This window comes from Chanos chanos, chromosome 7 (assembly GCF_902362185.1).
Source record: "Chanos chanos chromosome 7, fChaCha1.1, whole genome shotgun sequence".
Classification (NCBI taxonomy): domain Eukaryota; kingdom Metazoa; phylum Chordata; class Actinopteri; order Gonorynchiformes; family Chanidae; genus Chanos; species Chanos chanos.
Window position 1 is genome coordinate 5,491,856 of NC_044501.1, and position 22,189 is coordinate 5,514,044.

The 22,189-nt window shown below is 39.2% G+C and overlaps 1 protein-coding gene and 1 pseudogene across 1 annotated transcript; both read right to left on the bottom strand.

Moving 5' to 3' along the window:
* Positions 1 to 302: 302 nt before the first annotated feature.
* Positions 303 to 13,133, bottom strand: LOC115815885 (adhesion G protein-coupled receptor E3-like). Its single transcript, XM_030778855.1, has 14 exons — positions 12,863 to 13,133; positions 12,164 to 12,330; positions 11,365 to 11,523; positions 10,603 to 10,794; positions 4,020 to 4,203; positions 3,668 to 3,781; positions 3,302 to 3,483; positions 2,839 to 3,003; positions 1,862 to 2,067; positions 1,421 to 1,651; positions 1,100 to 1,166; positions 824 to 915; positions 552 to 714; positions 303 to 404 (listed from the first exon to the last, which is right to left on the bottom strand). Exons 1-14 carry the CDS (start codon positions 13,131 to 13,133, stop codon positions 303 to 305), a joined length of 2,295 nt encoding a protein of 764 aa, XP_030634715.1.
* Positions 13,134 to 17,023: 3,890 nt separating this feature from the next.
* On the bottom strand, positions 17,024 to 22,171 carry LOC115815886 (adhesion G protein-coupled receptor E3-like; annotated as a pseudogene).
* Between the last annotated feature and the right edge of the window lie 18 nt (positions 22,172 to 22,189).

Below are 22,189 nucleotides of genomic sequence, written 5' to 3' on the forward strand. Positions count from 1 at the left end.
TTTATATATACTTATATACTGATTTTTAATTGTAACCATTACATTAACTATGATAAGTTCTAAAGGGACCCTTTGGAGATATCTGACCAGCGTAACTGTTTCCAGCAGGTCATTCCATATCTTATTGTGTTTACATAGTGTACAGTGAATTGGTGGAGCAAAAGCAACTAAAAAGAAAAAAGACAACAGCTCAAGTCTTCCCTAAGTCTTGTATTTCAAGTCCAAGTCCAAGTTGTGTCCTAAACCAAGGCACACTACATCTCACTCATGTCAGAAAATATGACGTTTGAATCTGACTGGTGTCAGCCAATGTCACTCACCTCTGTCATCTGCTCATGTTCTGATGAACCAAACTCATGGTGAGGGCAGAGGGTGTACCACAACTTTTTGTACTGTTTTCTGACCTGAACGTGAATGTAAAAAAGGAAGGGGGGGGGGGGGGCAGGTTGAGAAATATATCATGGCCAGAGTTTATTGATGCAGATCACAGAGCATTAGGAAATATATGCATGTATAAAAATTCTAAGTTTCTGAAGTTGACTCTGATTTACCTCTTCACTGAGGACACAGTGGACCAGGAAGATGAAGGTGCCTTGCTGTGAAATGAGGAGTAGGAAGATGATCTCCACCCCTTCACCATGCTTTATGGAGAACCCTAGTATCCAGGGGCAACCCAGTATAAAAAACTGGGCCAGTGCTTTGAACACCATAGTCCTAAAGAGTGTCGGTTTGTTTACAGGTGCATTAATGACATTAATGACGGATTTCCAGAAAAATGTAGATGTTTATGTGAAGGCCTGTGTTGTGAGTCGTTCCGTGTTACCTGCTGTTTTTGATCTGTGAGACATCACCGCTCAGGTGCATCAGTGTACACTGAAGAGTGATGATGATGGTGATGAAGAGGATCAGATTCACCTGGACAGGTGAGAGAAAATTATAGTTTCAATTGCTGATTCTAAAACTGGTTTAAGTACATTACTTTACTTTAAACCTGTTCAGGACCTAGGGAACTCCCATCACCTTCTGTATTAGTATATTCACATTATAAGAGGCAAGTCTATCTGAGCAACACAGAATAGGATCACTAAAGGATACACACTGTAAGAATGAAGCAAACAGGACCCAAAAAACTCCAGACAAAGCTCGTCCCCAACTTAATCCAGCACCTGCATAGAAGAGAAGAGTATCCATCACAAATCATACAGTGTAAAACATTACACCAAATGTTGCTATTGTTTGATGCTGAGCAAACAATAACAAAACTTCAAAATGGAATGCATCATCCAGTCAATCAAACTTTGATTTCTGTTCCCTCAGTAATGTGCAATTACCGCCATATTCTTGTTAACTGAAAAAATGTAAAATCACTTAAGGAATTTAATTGATGGTGGATAAAACTCAATCCTCTGTCCGTACTCACGCCTCACTGTCATAACTGTCACGCACTACAGCTGCAGATACACCAACCACAAGAGTGGGGACCACATAACCAATCACAAGTTGGTATTTCCAGTGAAGCACCTCCCTCCGCCTGGATTTGATCTTTGATAGGTTCTTCACGGAGATGAAGAGTGTTATGGCCTCAAGGAACATCCACATAAATGCAGAGAGAAAAAGGAAGTGCAATATTCCAGCAAACACAGCACATGCTCTCTGAGCAGAAGGCAAGATGTTAGAGAAAGAAATATGTTAGTTCTCATCATCATCATCATCATAATGTTCATCATCCCTATCAACATAATTAGCAGCATCCTCATGACTTTCATAAGATGACGTATTGTCAAGCTATTTTTCAAGTATATCACTGTTTCCATTTGATAAATGCAAGTGAACTGATGATGGGTGATATGCCATTAACAACACCTTGTAACTGCTGTGAGCCAGAAAACGTTGAGTAAGCAGGAAGAGGAGGTGTGCTAGCAGCAGACAGATGCAGAGGTTCAGTCGAAGTACGCTGCTCACTCTCGAGTTCTTACGAAACAGGATGAAGGTGAAAACAGCCAAGGACAGGAAGATCAGCCCTACTGTAACAGCAATCGTGCTCAGCAGCTCCAAGCGATGACTCCACTGAAAAACAACAAGTGGTTCAGGTTGAACAGAGTTAGATGAGCTTTTGCTTCCAGAGCAGTCTCAACTCTTCAGACCTTTGATCCTACACGTTGCTAGAAAGGTTTCAGTGGAATAATGGTCCATGCTGCTGTAATGGACTCCACATTCACAATGAAAAAGGTCTGTTCTATTTCATCCCAAACATCCTCTGTTGGGTTGACTTAAAGGTTCTATGCAGGCCTTTAAAGTAAAAGAAATTCTCTGCCTATCTGAGACATGCAAGTGATAAAGGGTAAACTGTGACTATGAAACATCAGTATGATGTTTTTCTACTCAGCTGCTCCATGTTGGTGGTGATGGTAGTAAAAATTAATAATCAGAAATTAAAAATCAGTAAATAAAAATATGCTTTATAAAAACAAATTTAAAAATCATAATTTTAATTTATATCACTAAAATGTTGATCTAATAATTTAACACAATATCACACAAGCTATGATGTGACTTTGGAAATATGACCATACTGGTAACGTTTATGATTAAAATAAATCCATGAAATAATGTTGAAAGCAAAAATTAAGATGGGGAAAATAGCGGCCACTAATGGACAAAGCATGACATCACAACTACGTCAACTATTGACACTTTCCCACCAAAAGATGCTGTTCTGACATCACTCCACACATCATTCATGACACAAAGTAACATGTATATTCAATTGCCATTCCTTTCTAATTCTGTAGTACATTTTACTTTTATCTACATGATAAAGTACCCATGTTCGCTTACCTCAGGTAATTTTTCAGTTTGCATGAGGAGAGCAAAGGTAGACAAGTGTGTGCAGGAACAGATTGTATCATTGGAATTTTCCTCCCTGATTCTCACACAGCCATTTGTGCTCCATTCAGTTTTGTCCCAGTAGACACAGTAAAGGGTTCCTGTAGGATCCGTCTCCTGGTCAGTGGAGGTGGAACATGTGTAAACTTTAAGTGTGAAATCCAACAACGTGAAATGGAATGCTTGTGTGCTTCTGTCTTACTACGCAAGTGCCTCCTTCTCACATGTATAAATGTACATTGACATGTATATCACTCTTTGTGTTTTTTTATTGATTTGTCATTATGTTGATAGTGTCATTATTGCTGATGTATAATAATTATTTATTTTGCCATTTATCATATATAATGGTGTATTCATGTAATTATCCAGCTGTTTCCTTCTATATAGCCATTTAAGAAGTTAAAATGCTTACTCTGATGTGTTTCAGGGTGAAGTTAACTGGATTGATAAGCATTTTGTTGGTGGTTTTGGGCAGGGAGGCTGAGACTACTGTGGACATCATAGTGTTGACTGTGCCTTTCTTTGAGGGGAAGAAGGTGGGCTTCAGTATTTCTGACATGTTGTCATACGTCATGAAGGCCACAGATGCATGTCCTGAGTTTCAGATAAAGAACATTTTAAATCCTAATTACAAGAACTTTGTCAGCACAGTAACTTCTGTTATTCAGTGATTTTAATGTGGAGTACTTAATATTCACTCACACTTCACATACACACACCCAAGTCACACTTTCTGCATAACACAGACTGTTATCTTGAGTTCAGATTTTGAACTTACCCTTGTTGTTCTTTGCAATACTGATGATGTCGATATCCATGAGAGCAGCAGTATTATTGAGCCGAAGGACATTTTTTAAAGTGGCATTTGGTCCAACAGTGTAGACTTTGACCTCTGACAGACAGACAAAAGAGAGTAGATGCACTTATCAGAAAGTAAAAGACCAGAGTGGTTGGACTTTGACCCTCAGAGACAGGAACTGAGCACACCTGGACTACAGTAGCAGTCCTGTCAGAAGTGAACACTGATCTGTTTTGAATGTATTTGACATGGAGGTGCCCATCCATGCATAGGTAAACATATCTGATAGAGAGGACTGTGTGTATGATGTCAGGGTAAAGACATTATGTACCAGTGGTGTTGGAGGTAAAGTTGAGGAGCTCTTCTGTGTCTGTTGGTTTCACCAGTAAAGAGACCAGTGTCTCAGAAATGTTTAGAATTGTGGTTGCTCTTGATGCCAGATTTTCTGATTTACTGGATTTATCAGATTTCCTCTCCAGTGTATTTAACACCTCATCCAGCTGAGCTTTTACCTTCTGCAAAAACAAAAATTAATAATTAATAATTAAAAGAAAAAATGACATATCACTTTTTAAAAAAAAAAAACAAAAAAAAAACCTAGACATAGAACTTCTAACTACTTTTAATTGTAACTAGAATAGAACTTTTCTATACTTTCATTATTTTACAAATTACTCTTGCCTGCCACTGTGGCAAGGGATTATATTGTGTCACAATTATGGAGAGATACTGGATGCATATGTAAGAACTGGCTTTATTTCAATTCACAATATTATGCAAGATGTAAATCTCAGGACAGGCAACATATAATATGTAGCAATCCAACTAATTAGAGCAAGACTAAGACTAACGGACAGTTAACAGATTATGATCAAAATACAGGATGGCCAACTGAAGCAGGTATGTATGTATACAGAAAGAGATAGATAGATAGATAAACAGACAGACAGACAGATAGATACATACATACATACATACATACATACATAGATGCATGCATACATACATACATACATGCATACTTACATACATACATAGAAAGAAAGACAGACAGACAGACAGACTAATAGATAGATAGACAGATAGAAAATTACTTTACTGCCACTAACCTTTACTGGCAACACTGTGAACGATGAGATATTTTTTAACAGTTCTAGGAACTGCGTGCCGTTATCATTGCTGGAGCTTTCCTGCATTATAACATCCAGTTACAAGGTACATAAAATCAATATATCCAGTTGTGTCACAAAATTACAATATGCAATATAACATTATTGATCCTAGTGGGGTATAAAAAGAAAGTGTTATAAATGTCATTATATGAGTAATAGGAAGTCATATTTGTAATAATAATGTGCATCAGAGGTGGTAAGTAATAAAGAAAAAGTACTTTGAGACTGTTGATAGAATATTGGTGAATTTGTGCTTGGACTGAGTATTGATAATCTGAGCAACCATCACTTTCCGCCCGACTACATCTGAAAAGAAATTCTGTCCTTTTTATGTCAACATATCTCTACTGATGACTGACCGTGACAAATGAAACTAGTAATGACAGTCATGAGTCCTTTTTTTTCCCATTTTGCACTTTTGAAAACTTGAGTACATTAAACGCCTCATACTTTAAAACTTTGACTCGAGTTTTTTTTTTTTTTTGTTCTCCTCGCGGGTGACTTGAACTTGTACCAGAGTCATTCTTTTAGGATTCTGCGTTCACTTGGACTCAAACATAATGTCTGATTATTACAACCTTTGCAGTGCACTAATAACTGGGCAGAAACTTGTGATAATCATCAGTCCCCATTAATACCTTCCACTCCTTTTGCAAGTCAATACTGTTTCCTGTTAGAATGAGAGAGAGAGAGAGAGAGAGAGAGAGAGAGAGAGAGAGAGAGAGAGATTCAAGCACTTTTCTCCAACCACTTCCTATAAAAGTATAAATCATGTATAAGCATACATTGAATGGAGTAAGTTGAATCTATTGACATACTCCAGACACACTCCACACTATACTACACTGTATATATATATATATATATACACACACACACACACACACACACACACGCACACAGACACATATATATATATATATATATATATATATATGTACACTGCCTGGCCAAAAAGAACGTCGCCATTTGAATTTGGAGCCTATGGAGGCAGTGTTATGATATGGGGCTGCTTCAGTTGGTCAGAAAGTCTTTGGGATTGAAGGTCGTTGGGATTGAAAGTCTTTGGGCTGAGCTGGAGAACACTTTACGGAGTGGTCCGACTCTCCAGTCGTCAACAAGATCTCGGCCAAAAATTAATGCATCTCTGGGAGGAAATAAATGTTGTGACGTTGCATAAGGTAATTCAAACACAGCAAATGTGTGCCGTAATCAAAGCTAAAGGCAGTCCAATGAAATATTAGAGTGTGGGACTTCATTTTGGCCAGGCAGTGTGTATCTATCTATCTATCGATCTATATATATATATATATATATAGCTAAAAAATCCTACTCTTGAGTCATACTGACCTATTGAGACTGTATGTTTCGTACTAAATGTGACTGTGTACTGCTCAACACCTCAATACATGAAAAAACTCAAAAGTAGTGTCTCAACTGGCAAAATCTTGTAAATCCCCATTATCAGTAAACTGCACTGCAGACCTATAAACCCCAAGTGGAAGTGGCTAGTTACGCCATCAAGAAGCAAGTTTGCATAAATGACAGAACACATCAGAGCTGTTTGTTCCAACAAGCCCCATAACTCACTTCCCATCTGCAATTCTGACCCTTTTCATAACCATCACAAGCCAGTGTGAAGTAGCCTGTCTGAGTTTTCCTCCTTACATATTGTGTCATGCTTCCTGTCTCTGATGGCATGATTCTGTTTCAGAGAAATAGCATGTCTGGTTCATATCTTCTACCATCTTTGTCAAATTTACAAAGTCAGAAATGACTTCTTGGGAGTGATGTGTGTACACACACGCATGCGTATGTGTACGTGTGTGTGTGTGTGTGTGGTGACCACAGTGTCTTTCTTACCAACCTGTCTGATCTGTCACGGCAGGCTGAGTAGTTGTGTTCCAAACAGTTGTGGTAGTTTCAGAATCTGCAGAAAAGTGTGTGTTTGTTATGGGTGTTGAATGATGGCAAAAACAACCACTACAAAGAAGCCCCTCAACTCACTTCCCTTCAGCAGCACCAACCCCTTTCAGAAGCATAACAGGCCAGTGCCAAACAAGTTGTCTCTGATTGCATGACTCTGTTTCTGAGAAATAGCCTTGTCTGCTTCATATCTTCTAGCATCTTTTTCAAATTTTGAAATTCACCAATGACTACTTGAGAGTGGTATGTGTACACGCATGCATGCGTGTGTGTGTGTGTGTATGTGTTTGTGTGTATGGAAATGCTGGTTCCCACTAGGGGATCAATATTTTTCTAAACTGTATTGTTGTTACTGATAAAACAAAAAGTGTCAAAACATTTCTTTGGTTAAGGTTAGGGTTAGGGTTAGCGATATGTTAGTATTCTTTAGTTACAGAATAATGGGAGTCAATGGGAAGTCCCTACTAGGATATGAGTGCAAACCTGTGTGTGTTTGTGTGTGCGTGTGTGTGTGTGTGTGTGTGTGTATGGATTATGTATGGCTATCTTTCTGGGGACCAGCAAGTGCCCAGTAAGATAGCATTATCTGAAAAAAATTGCCTAGTGAGGACCAAAATGTTGGTTCCCACTAGGGGATCAATATTTTTCTAAACTGTATTGTTGTTACTGATAAAACAAAAAGAGTCAAAACATTTCTTTGGTTAAGGTTAAGGTAAGGGTTAGGGTTAGGGATAGGTTAGTATTCTCTAGTTACAGAATAATGGGAGTCAATGAGAAGTCCCCACTTGGATATGAATATGAATGCAAACTTGTGTGTGCGTGTGTGTGCGTGTGTGTGTGTATGGATTATGTATGGCTATCTTTCTGGGGACCAGCAAGTACCCAGTAAAATAGCATAATCTGAAAAAATTGTCTGGTGAGGACCAAAATGTTGGTTCCCACTAGGGGAACAATAATTTTCTAAACTATATTTTTGTTACTGATAAAACAAAAAGAGTCAAAACATTTCTTTGGTTAAGGTTACAGTTAGGGTTAGGGTTAGGGATAGGTTAGTATTCTTTAGTTACACAATAATGGGAGTCCCCACTAGATATGAGTGCAAACGTGTGTGTGTGTGTGTGTGTGTGTGTGTGTGTGTGTGTGTGGTGACCACAGTGTGTTTCTTACCAACCTGTGTGATCTGTCACGGCAAGCTGAGGAGTTGTGTTCCAAACTGTTGTGGTAGTTTCGGAATCTGCAGAAAAGTGTGTGTTTGTTATGGGTGTTGAATGATGGCAAAAACAACCACTACAAAGAAGCCCCTCAACTCACTTCCCTTCAGCAGCACCAACCCCTTTCAGAAGCATAACAGGCCAGTGCCAAACAAGTTGTCTCTGAGAAATAGCCTTGTCTGCTTCATATCTTCTAGCATCTTTTTCAAATTTTGAAATTCACCAATGACTACTTGAGAGTGGTATGTGTACACGCATGCATGCGTGTGTGTGTGTGTGTGTGTGTGTGTTTGTGTGTATGGAAATGCTGGTTTCCACTTGGGGATCAATATTTTTCTAAACTGTATTGTTGTTACTGATAAAACAAAAAGTGTCAAAACATTTCTTTGGTTAAGGTTAGGGTTAGGGTTAGGGATAAGTTAGTATTCTTTAGTTACAGAATAATGGGAGTCAATGGGAAGTCCCCACTTGCATATGAGTGCAAACTTGTGTGTGTTTGTGTGTGTGTGTGTGTGTGTGTATGTGTGTGTGTATGGATTATGTATGGCTATCTTTCTGGGGACCAGCAAGTGCCCAGTAAGATAGCATTATCTGAAAAAAATTGCCTGGCGAGGACCAAAATGCTGGTTCCCACTAGGGGATCAATATTTTTCTAAACTGTATTGTTGTTACTGATAAAACAAAAAGTGTCAAAACATTTCTTTGGTTAGGGTTAGGGTTAGGGATAGGTTAGTATTCTTTAGTTACAGAATAATGGGAGTCCCCACTAGATATGAGTGCAAACTTGTATGTGTGTGTGTGTGTGTGTGTGTGTGTGTGTGTGTAATACCAGTGTCCTTCTTACCAACCTGTCTGATCTGTCACGGCAGGCTGAGTAGTTGTGTTCCAAACAGTTGTGGTAGTTTCAGAATCTGCAGAAAAGTGTGTGTTTGTTATGGGTGTTGAATGATGGCAAAAACAACCACTACAAAGAAGCCCCTCAACTCACTTCCCTTCAGCAGCACCAACCCCTTTCAGAAGCATAACAGGCCAGTGCCAAACAAGTTGTCTCTGAGAAATAGCCTTGTCTGCTTCATATCTTCTACCACCTTTGTCAAATTTAGAAATTCAGCAGTGAGCACATGAGAGGGGTGTGTGTGTGTGTGTGTGTGTGTGTGTGTGTGTGTGTGTGTGTGTGTGTGTGTGGTTGTGTGCGTGCGTGTGTGTGTGTGGGTGTGCACATGCATGTGTGTGTGTGTGTCTGTGTAGTTGTGTATGTGTGTGTGTGTGTGGTGACCACAGTGTCTTTCTTACCAACCTGTGTGATCTGTGATGGCAGGCTGAGTAGTTGTGTTCCAAACAGTTGTGGTAGTTTCAGAATCTGCAGAACAATGGGTGTTTGTTATAAGTGATGGCAAAAACAACCACTACAAAGAAGCCCCTCAATTCAGTGCCAGTGCCAAACAAGCCGTCTGTCCATTAATTAAAAGAATTTGCCCTGTTTATCAAATTGAAATAAGATTGGCACATGTACACTCTTGTCTGATTTGCCACTGTTCTGTCAGCGTGGAACACTGCTCAGTATTTGCAAAAGTAGAGAAAAGTCCCCGTTATTCTCCACTCTGTCTCTCGCTTTCATCAATTCTGTGGCCTCCACCGTGGCCCACAGTTTAAACACACACGCACACACACACACACACACACACACACACACACACACACACACTCACGCCAAAGCTGCCTTGTGAGAATCACAGGAGTGAATGCATTGACCTTTACTCCAAGCATGGAATTATGAGACTTGAATAGAAGTGCTCCAATGCTGATTGTGAAGATATTTTAGAGCTGCGTGTCTGTTTTTATATGTTAATACTGACAGCCACAGCCACACATCATGCCTTTCACATTTATGAAATCCACCAGTTCATGCTGTGACATTCTTACGCTAATATGTAATGTATTACAGGGTGATTATCCCTCAGTATTTGTTAAACTAAGTACTTAAACACTGACCTAAAGAATATGGGGAAGATGTAAACTGTAATGAACATCAAATCAGTTTCTGAATGTTGCTAGAAAAGGCAATATGGGAAAAATACTTTTACAAAAGACGATATGGACTGTAGTTAAGCGCAGGACATTTGTGAGTGTTTTATAAGAGCTTACTCAAATCTCCTGTATTCCAACAGCTGTTACCCTAAGGTTTTATTCTTCCCTTTAAAGTGTCTCTTGCTGACTTCATCATTACCTTGCATGAAGACAGTTATTTTAACAAAGAATGAAGAGTTCTAGAAAACAAACTAATATTTTCCAAATCACAATACACTACCAGTCAGAGAAAGACAGGAATCCATGTTTAGATCCCCTCAAAAGTATATTCTTTATGTTTGAATTTTGTGAGATTACTGGTCTACAAGAAATCTGAGATTTGGGATTCTGTGCAGCCAAGTCTGAAAGATAAATTTTTGCAGGCTTTTAAGAAAGACCTCTGAAAAAATGACACTGAACTGAATCTGAAATGAATTTACACTCTCCCAGTGCCCAGACAGATGAGACAATATCAAATGTCCTTACTTTTGACTGTGATGATGACAAAAGGAGTCTTCACTCTCTCGTGTCCCCTCACTGAGCAGGAGTACTCGCCCCCGTCCTCCATCTTAACGGATTCCATCTCGAGGATGTTGTTGCCTTGTTTGGTGGCGTGGGGACGTCCGTCTTTCTTCCAGACGTAGGTGGGTATGAAACTGGTGGGGATACAGTTGCCACAGCTCAGTATCAACCAGTCGCCCTCAGTCAAGACATCTTTCATAGACAGCACCTGCACATCAAATTCTGAACAACATATACAATAAACACACACGCACAGACACACACACACACACACACACACACACACAAAGATTATTTGAGATTAAACTGTGCAGTTACACTATGGGGGGAGGAGGGCTGTCACGGGCAAGTTTCCAAACAGACTCAGTTCAGTGTGTCTTTATATAGAAAACAGAATGAATAATAATAATAATAATAATAATAATAATAATAATAATAATAATACATTTTATTTATGGAGCAGTTTTCAGGGTATTCAAGCATGTTTAACATGCATACAAAATAATCATAAGAATCAGTACTGTAAAAATCATATAACTCAGAGACGGTTAACATCCATAAAATAATGATAAGAGTCAATACAACAAAAAAAGCATATGACACACAGCATTATTCACACATTAAAAGCAATTGTAAAGAGGTGGGTTTTGAGAAGTGATTTGAATGTGGACCGTTCAGAGCAGTCTCAGATGTGTTTGGGGAGGGAGTTCCAGAGGGAGGGGGAAGCTATGGAGAGAGCTCTGTTGCCCCAGGTCTGGTGCCTGGTCCTGCATGGTACAGACAGGAGTTTGGCATCAGAAGAGCGGAGGCTGCGGAAAGGAGTGTGGTGATGGAGCAGGTCGGTGAGGTAGGAGGGGGCCTGGTTAGGGAGGGCTTTGTAAGTGAAGAGGAGGACTTTGAATTGGATCCGTTGTGGGATAGGAAGCCAGTGAAGCTTCTGGAGGAGCACGAGTGACTGAGCAGGCGTACAGCAGAGTTCTGCATGTACTGGAGTTTATTTTGGACATTGGATGATGTAGCATAAAGAATGCTGTTGCAGTAGTCAATTCTGGATGTGATGAAGGCATGGATCAGAGTCTCAGCAGCAGAAAATGAGATTGATGAACGGAGACGTTCTAAGTTCTCTAGATCAGGGGTGGGTAAATCCGGTACTGGAGGGCCATGGTCCTGCTGTTTTTCTTGTCAACCAACTAAATATAGTCTCTGATTGGCTGAAGAGCATGCACATCTGTTTTCAAAGTGAAAATCAACAGGTAGCTAAGAGGTGAAAACAAAAACCAGCAGGACACCGGCCCTCCAGGACTGGATTTGCCCACCCCTGGTCTCGATGATAAAAAGCAGTTGTAGTGACTTGGTTGATGTGGTGTTCAAAAGAGAGGTTGCTGTCAAAAATGACTCCAAGGTTGCAGATGTGTGGGGAGGGAGATAGAGTGAAGTTATCGATGGTGAGACAGAAGTTGTGAATGGTTTTTGTGAGGGATTTGGGACCGATGATGTCTGATCTATCACAATTTAGCTTGAGAAAGCTGGCTTGCATCCATGATCTGATATCAGTGATGGCTAGCGGAGAAAACCACCCGAGCCCAGTGGGACAGACCGCACCGGGAGGAGGAGATCTCGGCCGGATAAGCAGATGGGCTCGTGGTAGCTGGCAATGTAGCAGACAAGGACCACTCCGGTAGCAGGACAATGAAGTCAGGCTGTGAATCAGTCCAGGAGTCCTGGAGCTCGCAGGAGAGGAGAGCTTGCAGGAGAGGAAACTTCCTGGCAAGTAGAAATTATGAACTACTCTGGAGATGCTAATCCAATAAAAGTGTTTGAAAGTATTTAAAAGTGTTTGTCCAGGTTAAAGGGTAATCAATGAAATATACCGGCTTCAACTGTGTGGACTAAATGGCAAAATGCTTAGGTTTCAGAGACAGAGCGGCAGCCAAATTGCACAAGAATCCGTCATCTGCTATCTGAATTATAGACAGTGAAGCTGAATTGCTCAGAGCACCATTAAAATGGCAGTAATGTACAATTTCTTAGAAAATGACTGATTTGTCTCCCACATGCATACTTAATCTCTCTGTCCACTGAAGACTACTTTAAACAACAAAGAACAGTTCAATTTTAACAAATTTTCAAAACGGCAAATTTAATCCAGATCACACACAAGCCCACGCACAAAAAAAAGAAAAGAAAAAAATCATCCTTTGCCATTTCTTTATTCACAAATATCCAGTATTAAGTTTATTGGTAAAAAGAAAATTCAAATAATGTGATTAACTCACCTGTAACGGTGACCTGGACTCCAGATTCACTGGTCTGACTTCCCTCATTCATGTTGGTCTTAAACAAAAAGTCATAAGTGCCTGAATCATTCTCTCTCGCATCTGAGATTCTGAGACCACAGTCCTGTTCCTTGTCTCCGAGATATTCCACTCGTCCTTGAAATCTTGGATCCAGTGAAATATCCTCAGGCTCCTCACCCGAAATTGCTTTGAGGTACCAGAAGACTGTGGTGACATTGTGGCCGTTGTCAGCTGTGTATTTGCAGGTCATGTTCACAGTTGAGTGTTCCAGGGCACAGACTTTTCCCCTAAGGTGGTGAACATTCCAAGCTAGAACACCTGCAACATTCCAGCATCAATATTCTATCATCACAACGCGAGAGAGCCATTATATATGAACCCAGAGAAAACATAACTGTAAAATTGATTAACACTATATTAAACTACCTCCTCTCCTTACTTGGCCTCTGACAAATGATATATTGCAAAATGAATTGAGGTGTTACCTGACATTACATGAGAAAGCACCCAAGTGATTGTGAGTGGCCGCACTAATGCCAGTTTCATTGTTAAACATACCTGCAAGACATGCATTTGTTATCATCACCGTGACTACATTTTAATAACATTTACTGTTTTGTATGTCTCATCAAGGTATTTCATCCCATCTCAGTACAACATTTGTAGTTCAAAAAACATTTTGAGGATTTATTTAGAGGAAAACTTGAGAACTTTTGTTTAGAGCGAAAACTAGTAAAACAAACTGAAATTTGTTCACAAAATCTGAAGAAACAACGTTTGACTCTTACCATCACCGCATGAGATGGAGTGAAAGAGCTTCAGAACTGTCACTTCCTTCTGTCTGCTCTCCTTCCTGTTTCTTTTAATCTGTCAGAGCAGATTTAAAAAACACACAACTTTTCCTCCACAGGATGAAGTGAAGAAAAAAAAAATGTTTCCTCCTAAATATTATAATGAAGTGGTCAAACAGAGCACTTGCATGCTATTGGTAACTTTGGTGATTGTACAGGAGTTTCCTTCTTAAACATAAAGTCAAATGTAAAAACCAAAAATATTGACAAAACGCTTTTTTAACATCCAACACAAGATTGCCTCAATGATTGTTTACATTAAACTTGCCTTATTTAATTTTGCATGGTTAGACTAGTCAGACCTTAAATGTGTCTGGATAGAGATGAGATAAGACTGAGGGAATTTGGGTATTTGGGTTTTACATTGGTCCATGGCTGTTGAAAACGTTTAGGGGGAGCGGTGTTAATCTATGTGGTAGCGTTCTGTGCTACGACTGCCTTTCAACCTCAGACCTCACAGCCTGTCAAAAGAGTGACATCAGCCCTATCTGTCACTTCACTATGTCTGCTCTCTGTCCTGCTTCTTTGGAACTAGCTGAGCAGATAGAAAAAAAAAAAAAAAAAAGACAACAGACTGTGGGAAGAAAAGTGCAAAAAAAAAATGAAAAAAGAAGAAGTGAGAGAAAAAAAAAAAAAACAACTTCCTCCTAAAGATTATAATGAAGTGGTCAAACTGAGCACTGACATGCTATTAGTATTTTCAGTAATTGTAGAGGAGTTTACTTCCTAAATACATAAAATCAAATGTATTAACCATAAATATTGACTAAATACTTCTTCAAATCCAACACAACGTTGTCTCAATAATTGTTTTCATTATCATTATCATCTTTTTCTTTTAGTTACTAACTTCGGAGGGGAAACCAGAACTGAAACCCATACCGAGCGTATAAGCTTTAAGCATGTGTCATGCAATCTGATATCTTTTAAAAAAGATATTTATTCAATGACTTTGTATTCCTATGAACAGTATAATGGTATTAACTGATTTCTTGGAAACTTATGCATAACAAAGCAGACAAGGAGCTTTATCACGTATGGTTCATATTGTCTCTTGTTGGCGGAAAAAAAGATAGTAAGTGCATTAAATAATAATTGGTCGGGGAGTGGGACATTTGGTAGAATGAGGAGCGGGAGGCATGAGGAGAATGAGAGATAGGTCTAAAAGGCTTGTTTTTGGAGAAAAAGACAATGTTAAAACAGAATTTTGAGATGTACTTTCAGAAGACACCGTAAGATACTGTTTCTGTAAGTGTGAGACATCAAATGCGTGGATAAATGTGTTTGACAAAATGTATCAGGCTGACTTTTTTTTTTTTTCCAAGTCTAGTTGAATTTTTCAGGTCCAATCAATTGTCTGTTAGCATAGAACCTAACAATTTGCTAGCTACCACTGTGGAGACACGAGCAGGTCCGTCGTTTTCTTTGGACTATGGAGGAGAGAAGAGCGAAACCAGACACCGCTGTGGGACAGCCTCTGTAGCATTCCTTTCGAGGTAAGTGCCACTGTTCTCATTATCCCGTGACAACTCACAGAGTGACAGTAACTAACCGTTAATCACGGTGGTCTGAGCATCATTGCTATGAATACTCGAGAGAGGCCAGACCCGTGCAGGACACGAGGCTACCGCTGCAGGGTTAGAAGAATGCTCACCTGCTTAATAGATTTTTCACACTGAATTTGACTTAATAGTCTGTGTTGATATCAGCAAGAAAGTTCTTGTGCCACTTAGTCACTGGGGGAGATGCAACAACAGGATCCAGTGTACAGCTGAGCTTTGTTTAAGTCAGCGATGTACCTCATCCTGCTCAAGTTATTAGGGGAAATCGAGGGCTGTGCCATGAATTAGATATGAAAAATAACAATGTTTACAATAGAAGGAATGCAAAAGATAGGAGAACAGAGTGGAGATAGAATGAACACTTGATTTAGCTGTATATTTTTATACATGTCAGACCTCATCAACTCACAACCTTCATTTTCACTTGATTTTGCACTAACAACAGTGAACTCAACCCAACAAAGATCTCCCCTTGTAAGACGTTGAATGAAGTGTGCTGGTGCTGGTCTAGAAGGAAGAATCCCACTAAAGACTGGAGCAACTGTCCCAAAAATTCTATACATTACACTACACATCACACTGAAACCCACTTCTTCTCTCTTGAGAGAATGTACTCAGGGAAGGTTTGGCAAAAGTTTAGACATCTGACATCAAATCTATGTGGACCAAAATCACAAAGAAAAATGGGTATGCAAGCTTTTGTTTTGATTTTTATTTTTTTGTATACATGATCTTAGTTGATATTTCTGTGTCTATGTTATACATACATTTCAATATGATTTTTGGAAAAACATTTAGCCATGTAAACTGATGTTTAACAAATGATCCTAGAATGGAGTTCACAATGTACTTAGTCCTATGATGCACTGGGGGTCTTATCCCAGGGTATTTGACTCATGCATTTAAACTGACAAAAATGAGGACAGGCTTATACTTACGTTTGGGTAAGCTGTAGAAATGACTCCTTCTAGGGACAAGATGGTCATACATGCAGATAAAAACCATGTTCCACATGCTCTATCAACAGTTGGTTGTTTCATAATATTTTGCTCCACTTTTTAATTTCAGTTTTATTATATTCAGATATTATATAACCAGAAAACACAACAGGCCACAACACATCTGTGTTCAATCACTTAACTTTAATGAATGTTTTCTCCTTAAGCTTGCTAATCATTCATTTGTACTGTGACAAACATGTGGTGATCACTCAGAAATGTACAGCGTAAAAGTTCATGAAAATAACCGTGTATCACAACTACATCACGTACATGGTAGTTTGCCTTAAAGCTAAACATGTTATTTAGCATAGATTCAGACAGGGCAAAATGATCACCTGTCAACATTAGCACTGCTAAATACAAAAGGCAGAATGTAAAGCAGCATCAGTGCATAGTGGCATCCTCTGAGAAGACATGAGAGAGAATGACCAGCTTTATTAATCACGGTCTTTTATCCTCATTCTGCTCCCCTATATTCATAAACCACTTCCTATAGGCCGCTATTGCATCACGCGTGAGAATGAGGCTCAGTTTATAGCATGTGACGGTGAGGCTAAATCTATAGCAGTGACTCAGATTCCACTAACTGTTAAAGGGCTGAGAGTTGCCATTTTCATACTACAAGGTTTGCCACCCTTTCTGTCAACTGCAGAATTAACGTGTTGCTCTGCAAAAAAGTATGAAACTTACCCATAATGTTAAAAAATAACAGGTAAAGCAGTGCGTTCACTTGTAAGGAGTTCTCTGCATCACACTGTTCAACATTATATCCTATGAGAGTCAGACGACACCAACTGACAAGAGATCTGTTTTTTGTGTGAGAGAACACAAACCAGAAACACAGACAGGGCCGGCACCAAAGGGGGTGTGTCCTCTCAGTTATAGCACCCTGCAGCCAGCCCTGACAGCAGACAATGAAACATGAGAATATTTTTCAGATCTGGGTTAAGAAAAACTGCTCTAAATAGTACAGAACTGCGAGGCTGGGTATTGTTCTCCTAAATATTTGGAAATCGATGAATTACAGGCTAAAAGACAGAATCAGGGACTGAACACAACGGGACAGAGACACCTCTCTTCTCCTCTCCATACTAATTATTTTTCTCCAGGTTGAAACTGAGATCAGCATCAGTACTGTAAATGTTACTGTGGACAGTCCTCATGTTCTGCAGAGCACACACATACAAACACAAACACAAACACACACATACAGAAGGCTAATGAATGGTGAGTGAATAATTTTGTTATTTTATATAGACTCTATAAATAAAATAAAATATATATATAGACTATAGTTTTTTACCCTAATGCTAACACTGATAACAAATGCTAAATGGACCACTTGGAGATATCCCACCAGTGTAACTGTGATATTTCAATACATATTTTAACGTCTTTAAACAATGTTCAGTGAGTTGATGGATGTAAAACTACCACAAAAAAAGATTTATTTCAAGCCCAAGTCAAGTTGAGTCTAAGCCCATCTCATTCATGTCAGAAAATGTGATACTGGAATCTGACTGGTGTCAACTAATGTCACTCACCTCTGTCATCTGTTCATTGGTCTCATGGTGAGGGCAGAGGATGTACCACAACTTTTTGTACTGCTTTCTGACCTGGAAACAAACATAAAAAGGGGGGGGGGGGGGTCAGAGAGAAACAGTTTGAGAAAGATATCATGGCCAGAGTTCACTGATGCAGGTCACAGTGCATTTGGAAACATGCATGTGAAAAAAATCCAAAGGTTTTTGAAGTTGATTCTGCTTTACCTCTTTATTGAAGACACAGTGGACCAGGAAGATGAAGGTGCCCTGCTGGGAAATGAGGAGAAGGAAGATGATCTCTGCCCCCTCACTGAACCCTAGTATCCAGGGGCAACCCAGTATAAAAAACTAGGCCAGTGCTTTGAACACCATAGTCCTAAAGAGTGTTGGTTTATTTGCAGGTGCATCAATGACATTAGTAATAGAGTTCTAGAAAAATGTAGATGTTTATGTGAAGGTGTGTGTTGTAGGTCTCTGTGTGTTACCTGTTGGTTTTGATCTGTGAGACATCACCGCTCAGGTGCATCAGTGTACACTGAAGAGTGATGATGATGGTGATAAAGAGAATTGAATTTACCTGGACAGGCGAGAGAAAACCATAGTTTTAATTGCCGATTCTAAAACTGGTTTAAGTACATTATTTTAAACTTGTTCAGGGCCTAGGAAACTCCCATCACCTTCTGGCTTATTATATTCACATTACAAGAGGCTAGTCTATGTGAGCAACACAGAATAGGATTACTAAAGGATACACACTGCAAGAATGAAGCAAACAGGACCCAAAAAACTCCACACAAAGCTCGTCCCCAACTTAATCCAGCACCTACACAGAAGAGAATAGTGTCCATCACAAATCATACAGTGTAAACTATTACACCAAATGTTACTATTGTTTGATACTAAGCAAACAATAACAAAACTTCAAAATGGAATGCATCATATTGTAAGTCAAACTTTGATTTCTGTACCCTCAGTAATGTGCAATTACCGCCATATTTTTGTTAACTGAAAAAATGTAAAATCACTTAAGGAATTTAATTGATGGTGGATAAAACTCAATCCTCTGTCCGTACTCACGCCTCACTGTCATAACTGTCACGCACTACAGCTGCAGATACACCAACCACAAGAGTGGGGACCACATAACCAATCACAAGTTGGTATTTCCAGTGAAGCACCTCCCTCCGCCTGGATTTGATCTTTGATAGGTTCATCACTGAGATGAAGAGTGTTATGGCCTCAAGGAACATCCACACAAATGCAGAGAGAAAAAGGAAGTGCAATATTCCCGCAAACACAGCACACGCTCCCTGAGCAGAAGGCGAGATGTTAGAGAAAGAAATATGTTAGTTGTTCTCATCATCATCATCATCATCATCATCATCATCATCATAATGTTCATCATCCCTATCAACATAATTAGCAGCATCCTCATGACTTTCATAAGATGACGTATTGTCAAGCTATTTTTCAAGTATATCACTGTTTCCATTTGATAAATGCAAGTGAACTGATGATGGGTGATATGCCATTAACAACACCTTGTAACTGCTGTGAGCCAGAAAACGTTGAGTAAGCAGGAAGAGGAGGTGTGCTAGCAGCAGACAGATGCAGAGGTTCAGTCGAAGTGCGCTGCTCACTCTCGAGTTCTTACGAAACAGGACGAAGGTGAAAACAGCCAAGGACAGGAAGATCAGCCCTACTGTAACAGCAATCGTGCTCAGCAGCTCCAAGCGATGACTCCACTGAAAAACAACAAGTGGTTGAGGTTGAACAGGGTCAGATGAGCTTTTGCTTCCAGAGCAGTCTCAACTCTTCAGACCTTTGATCCTACACGTTGCTAGAAAGGTTTCAGTGGAATAATGGTCCATGCTGCTGTAATGGACTCCACATTCACACTGAAAAAGGTCTGTTCTATTTCATCCCAAAAATCCTCTGTTGGGTTGACTTAAAGGTTCCATGCAGGCCATTAAAGAAAACTGAACTGTCTGCCTATCTGAGACATCCAGGTGATAAAGGGTAAACTGTGACTATGAAACATCAGGATGATGTTTTTCTACTCAGCTGCTCCATGTTGGTGGTGATGGTAATAAAAATTAATAAAAAATTGGAAAATTAAATATTTTTATACAAATAAATAAAAAAAATCATAATTTAAATTTATATAATTAAAATGTTGGCATAATAATCTTATGAAATAACACACAAACTATGATGTGACTTTGGAAATTTGACCATACTGGTAACTTTTACGATTAAAATAAATCCATGAAATAATGTTGAAAGTAAAAATTAAAACTAAGATAGATAGACCAAACTAAGATACACTACTAATGGACAGCACATGACATCAACTATTGACACTTTCCCACCAAAAGATGCTGTTCTGACATCACTCCACACATCATTCGTGACACAAAGTAACGTGTATTTAATTGACATTCCTTTATAATTCTGTAGTATATTTTACTTTTATCTACATGATAAAGTACCTGTACTCCCTTACCTCAGGTAATTTTTCAGTTTGCATGAGGAGAGCAAAGGTAGACAAGTGTGTGCAGGAACAGATTGTATCATTGGAATTTTCCTCACTGATTCTCACACAGCCATTTGTGCTCCATTCAGTTTTGTCCCAGTAGACACAGTGAAGGGTTCCTGCAGGATCCATGTCCTGGTCATTGGAGGTGGAACATGTGTAAACTTTAAGTGTGAGATCCAACAAAGTGAAATGGAATGCTTGTGTGATAGGTGCCTCGCTCTCACATGTCTAAATGTACATTCACATGTACATCACTCTCTGTGTTTTTTTTTTTTTTTTTTCTTCATTTATCATACATAATGGTGTATTCATGTCATGATCCCGCTATTTCCTTCCCTATATCTGTTTAAGAAGTTAAAATGCTTACTCTGATGTGTTTCAGGGTGAAGTTAACTGGATTGATAAGCGTTTTGTTGGTGGTTTTGGGCAGGAAGGCTGAGACTACTGTGGACATCATAGTGTTGACTGTGTCTTTCTTTGAGTGGAAGAAGGTGGGCTTCAGTATTTCTGACATGTTGTCATACGTCATGAAGGCCACAGATGCATGTCCTGAGTTTCAGATAAAGAACATTTTAAATCCTAATTACAAGAACTTTGTCAGCACAGTAACTTCTGTTATTCAGTGATTTTAATGTTGAGTACTTAACATTTACTTAAACTTTACAAACACATATCCAGGCCAACCATCACAATGTCTGTATAATACAGACTGTTATCTGAGTTCAGATTTTGAACTTACCCTTGTTGTTCTTTGCAATACTGATGATGTCGATATCCATGAGAGCGGCAGTATTATTGAGTCGAAGGACATTTTTTAAAGTGGCATTTGGTCCAACAGTGTAGACTTTGACCTCTGACAGACAGACAAAAGAGAGTGAATGCACTTATCAGAGAGTAAAAGACCAGAGTGTTTGGACTTTGACCCTCAGAGACAGGAAGTGAGCACACTGGACTACAGTGGTATTCCTGTCAAAAGTGAACACTGATCTGTTTTGAATGTATTTGACATGGAGGTGCCCATCCATGCATAGGTAAACATATCTGATAGAGGGTACTGTGTGTATGATGTCAGGGTAAAGACATTATGTACCAGTGGTGTTGGAGGTAAAGTTGAGGAGCTCTTCTGTGTCTGTTGGTTTCACCACTAAAGAGACCAGTGTCTCAGAAATGTTCAGAAATGTGCTTGCATGTGATGCCAAATTTTCTGATTCACTGGATTTATCAGATTTCCTCTGCAGTGTATTGAACACCTCATCTAGTCGAGCTTTTATCTTCTAAAAAAATAAAAAGCAAAATTAGTATGAATAAATAATAGATAGAATGAATACTTACGTCTTAATTATTACTTACTAAATATGGAATTTAACTTTGTAATGGAACCTTTTCACACTTTCATTATTTTTGTAGAATTTCCTGTAAGTGGGACTTTATTCTTATCATTTTAATTGAACTGCAACTACCAAAGTAGGGGAAACACAACAGAGAACGTAATATATTACATGAGTACTTTAAGAAATCCACGGGAGTACATAGAACAAGATGGGAAAGCACTCCAAGCACAGAGATGGGGTAGCAGAAGCATGACAGACATAAGCACAAATTAACTTTCAAGTTTATTTAAAGCCCAATATCACTGTTTACAGTCTCAAATGGCTTGCTCACAGGTTTACATGCCCACAGGTTTACAACAACCAAATTAGGGCGGCACCCCCGACTTAATCCTCAAAAAAAGATTGCTGTTTGGAAGGTCACTGCACCCCATACAATTCTGACCTCCACTTTCGACACCATTATTTCAATAGGCAAACG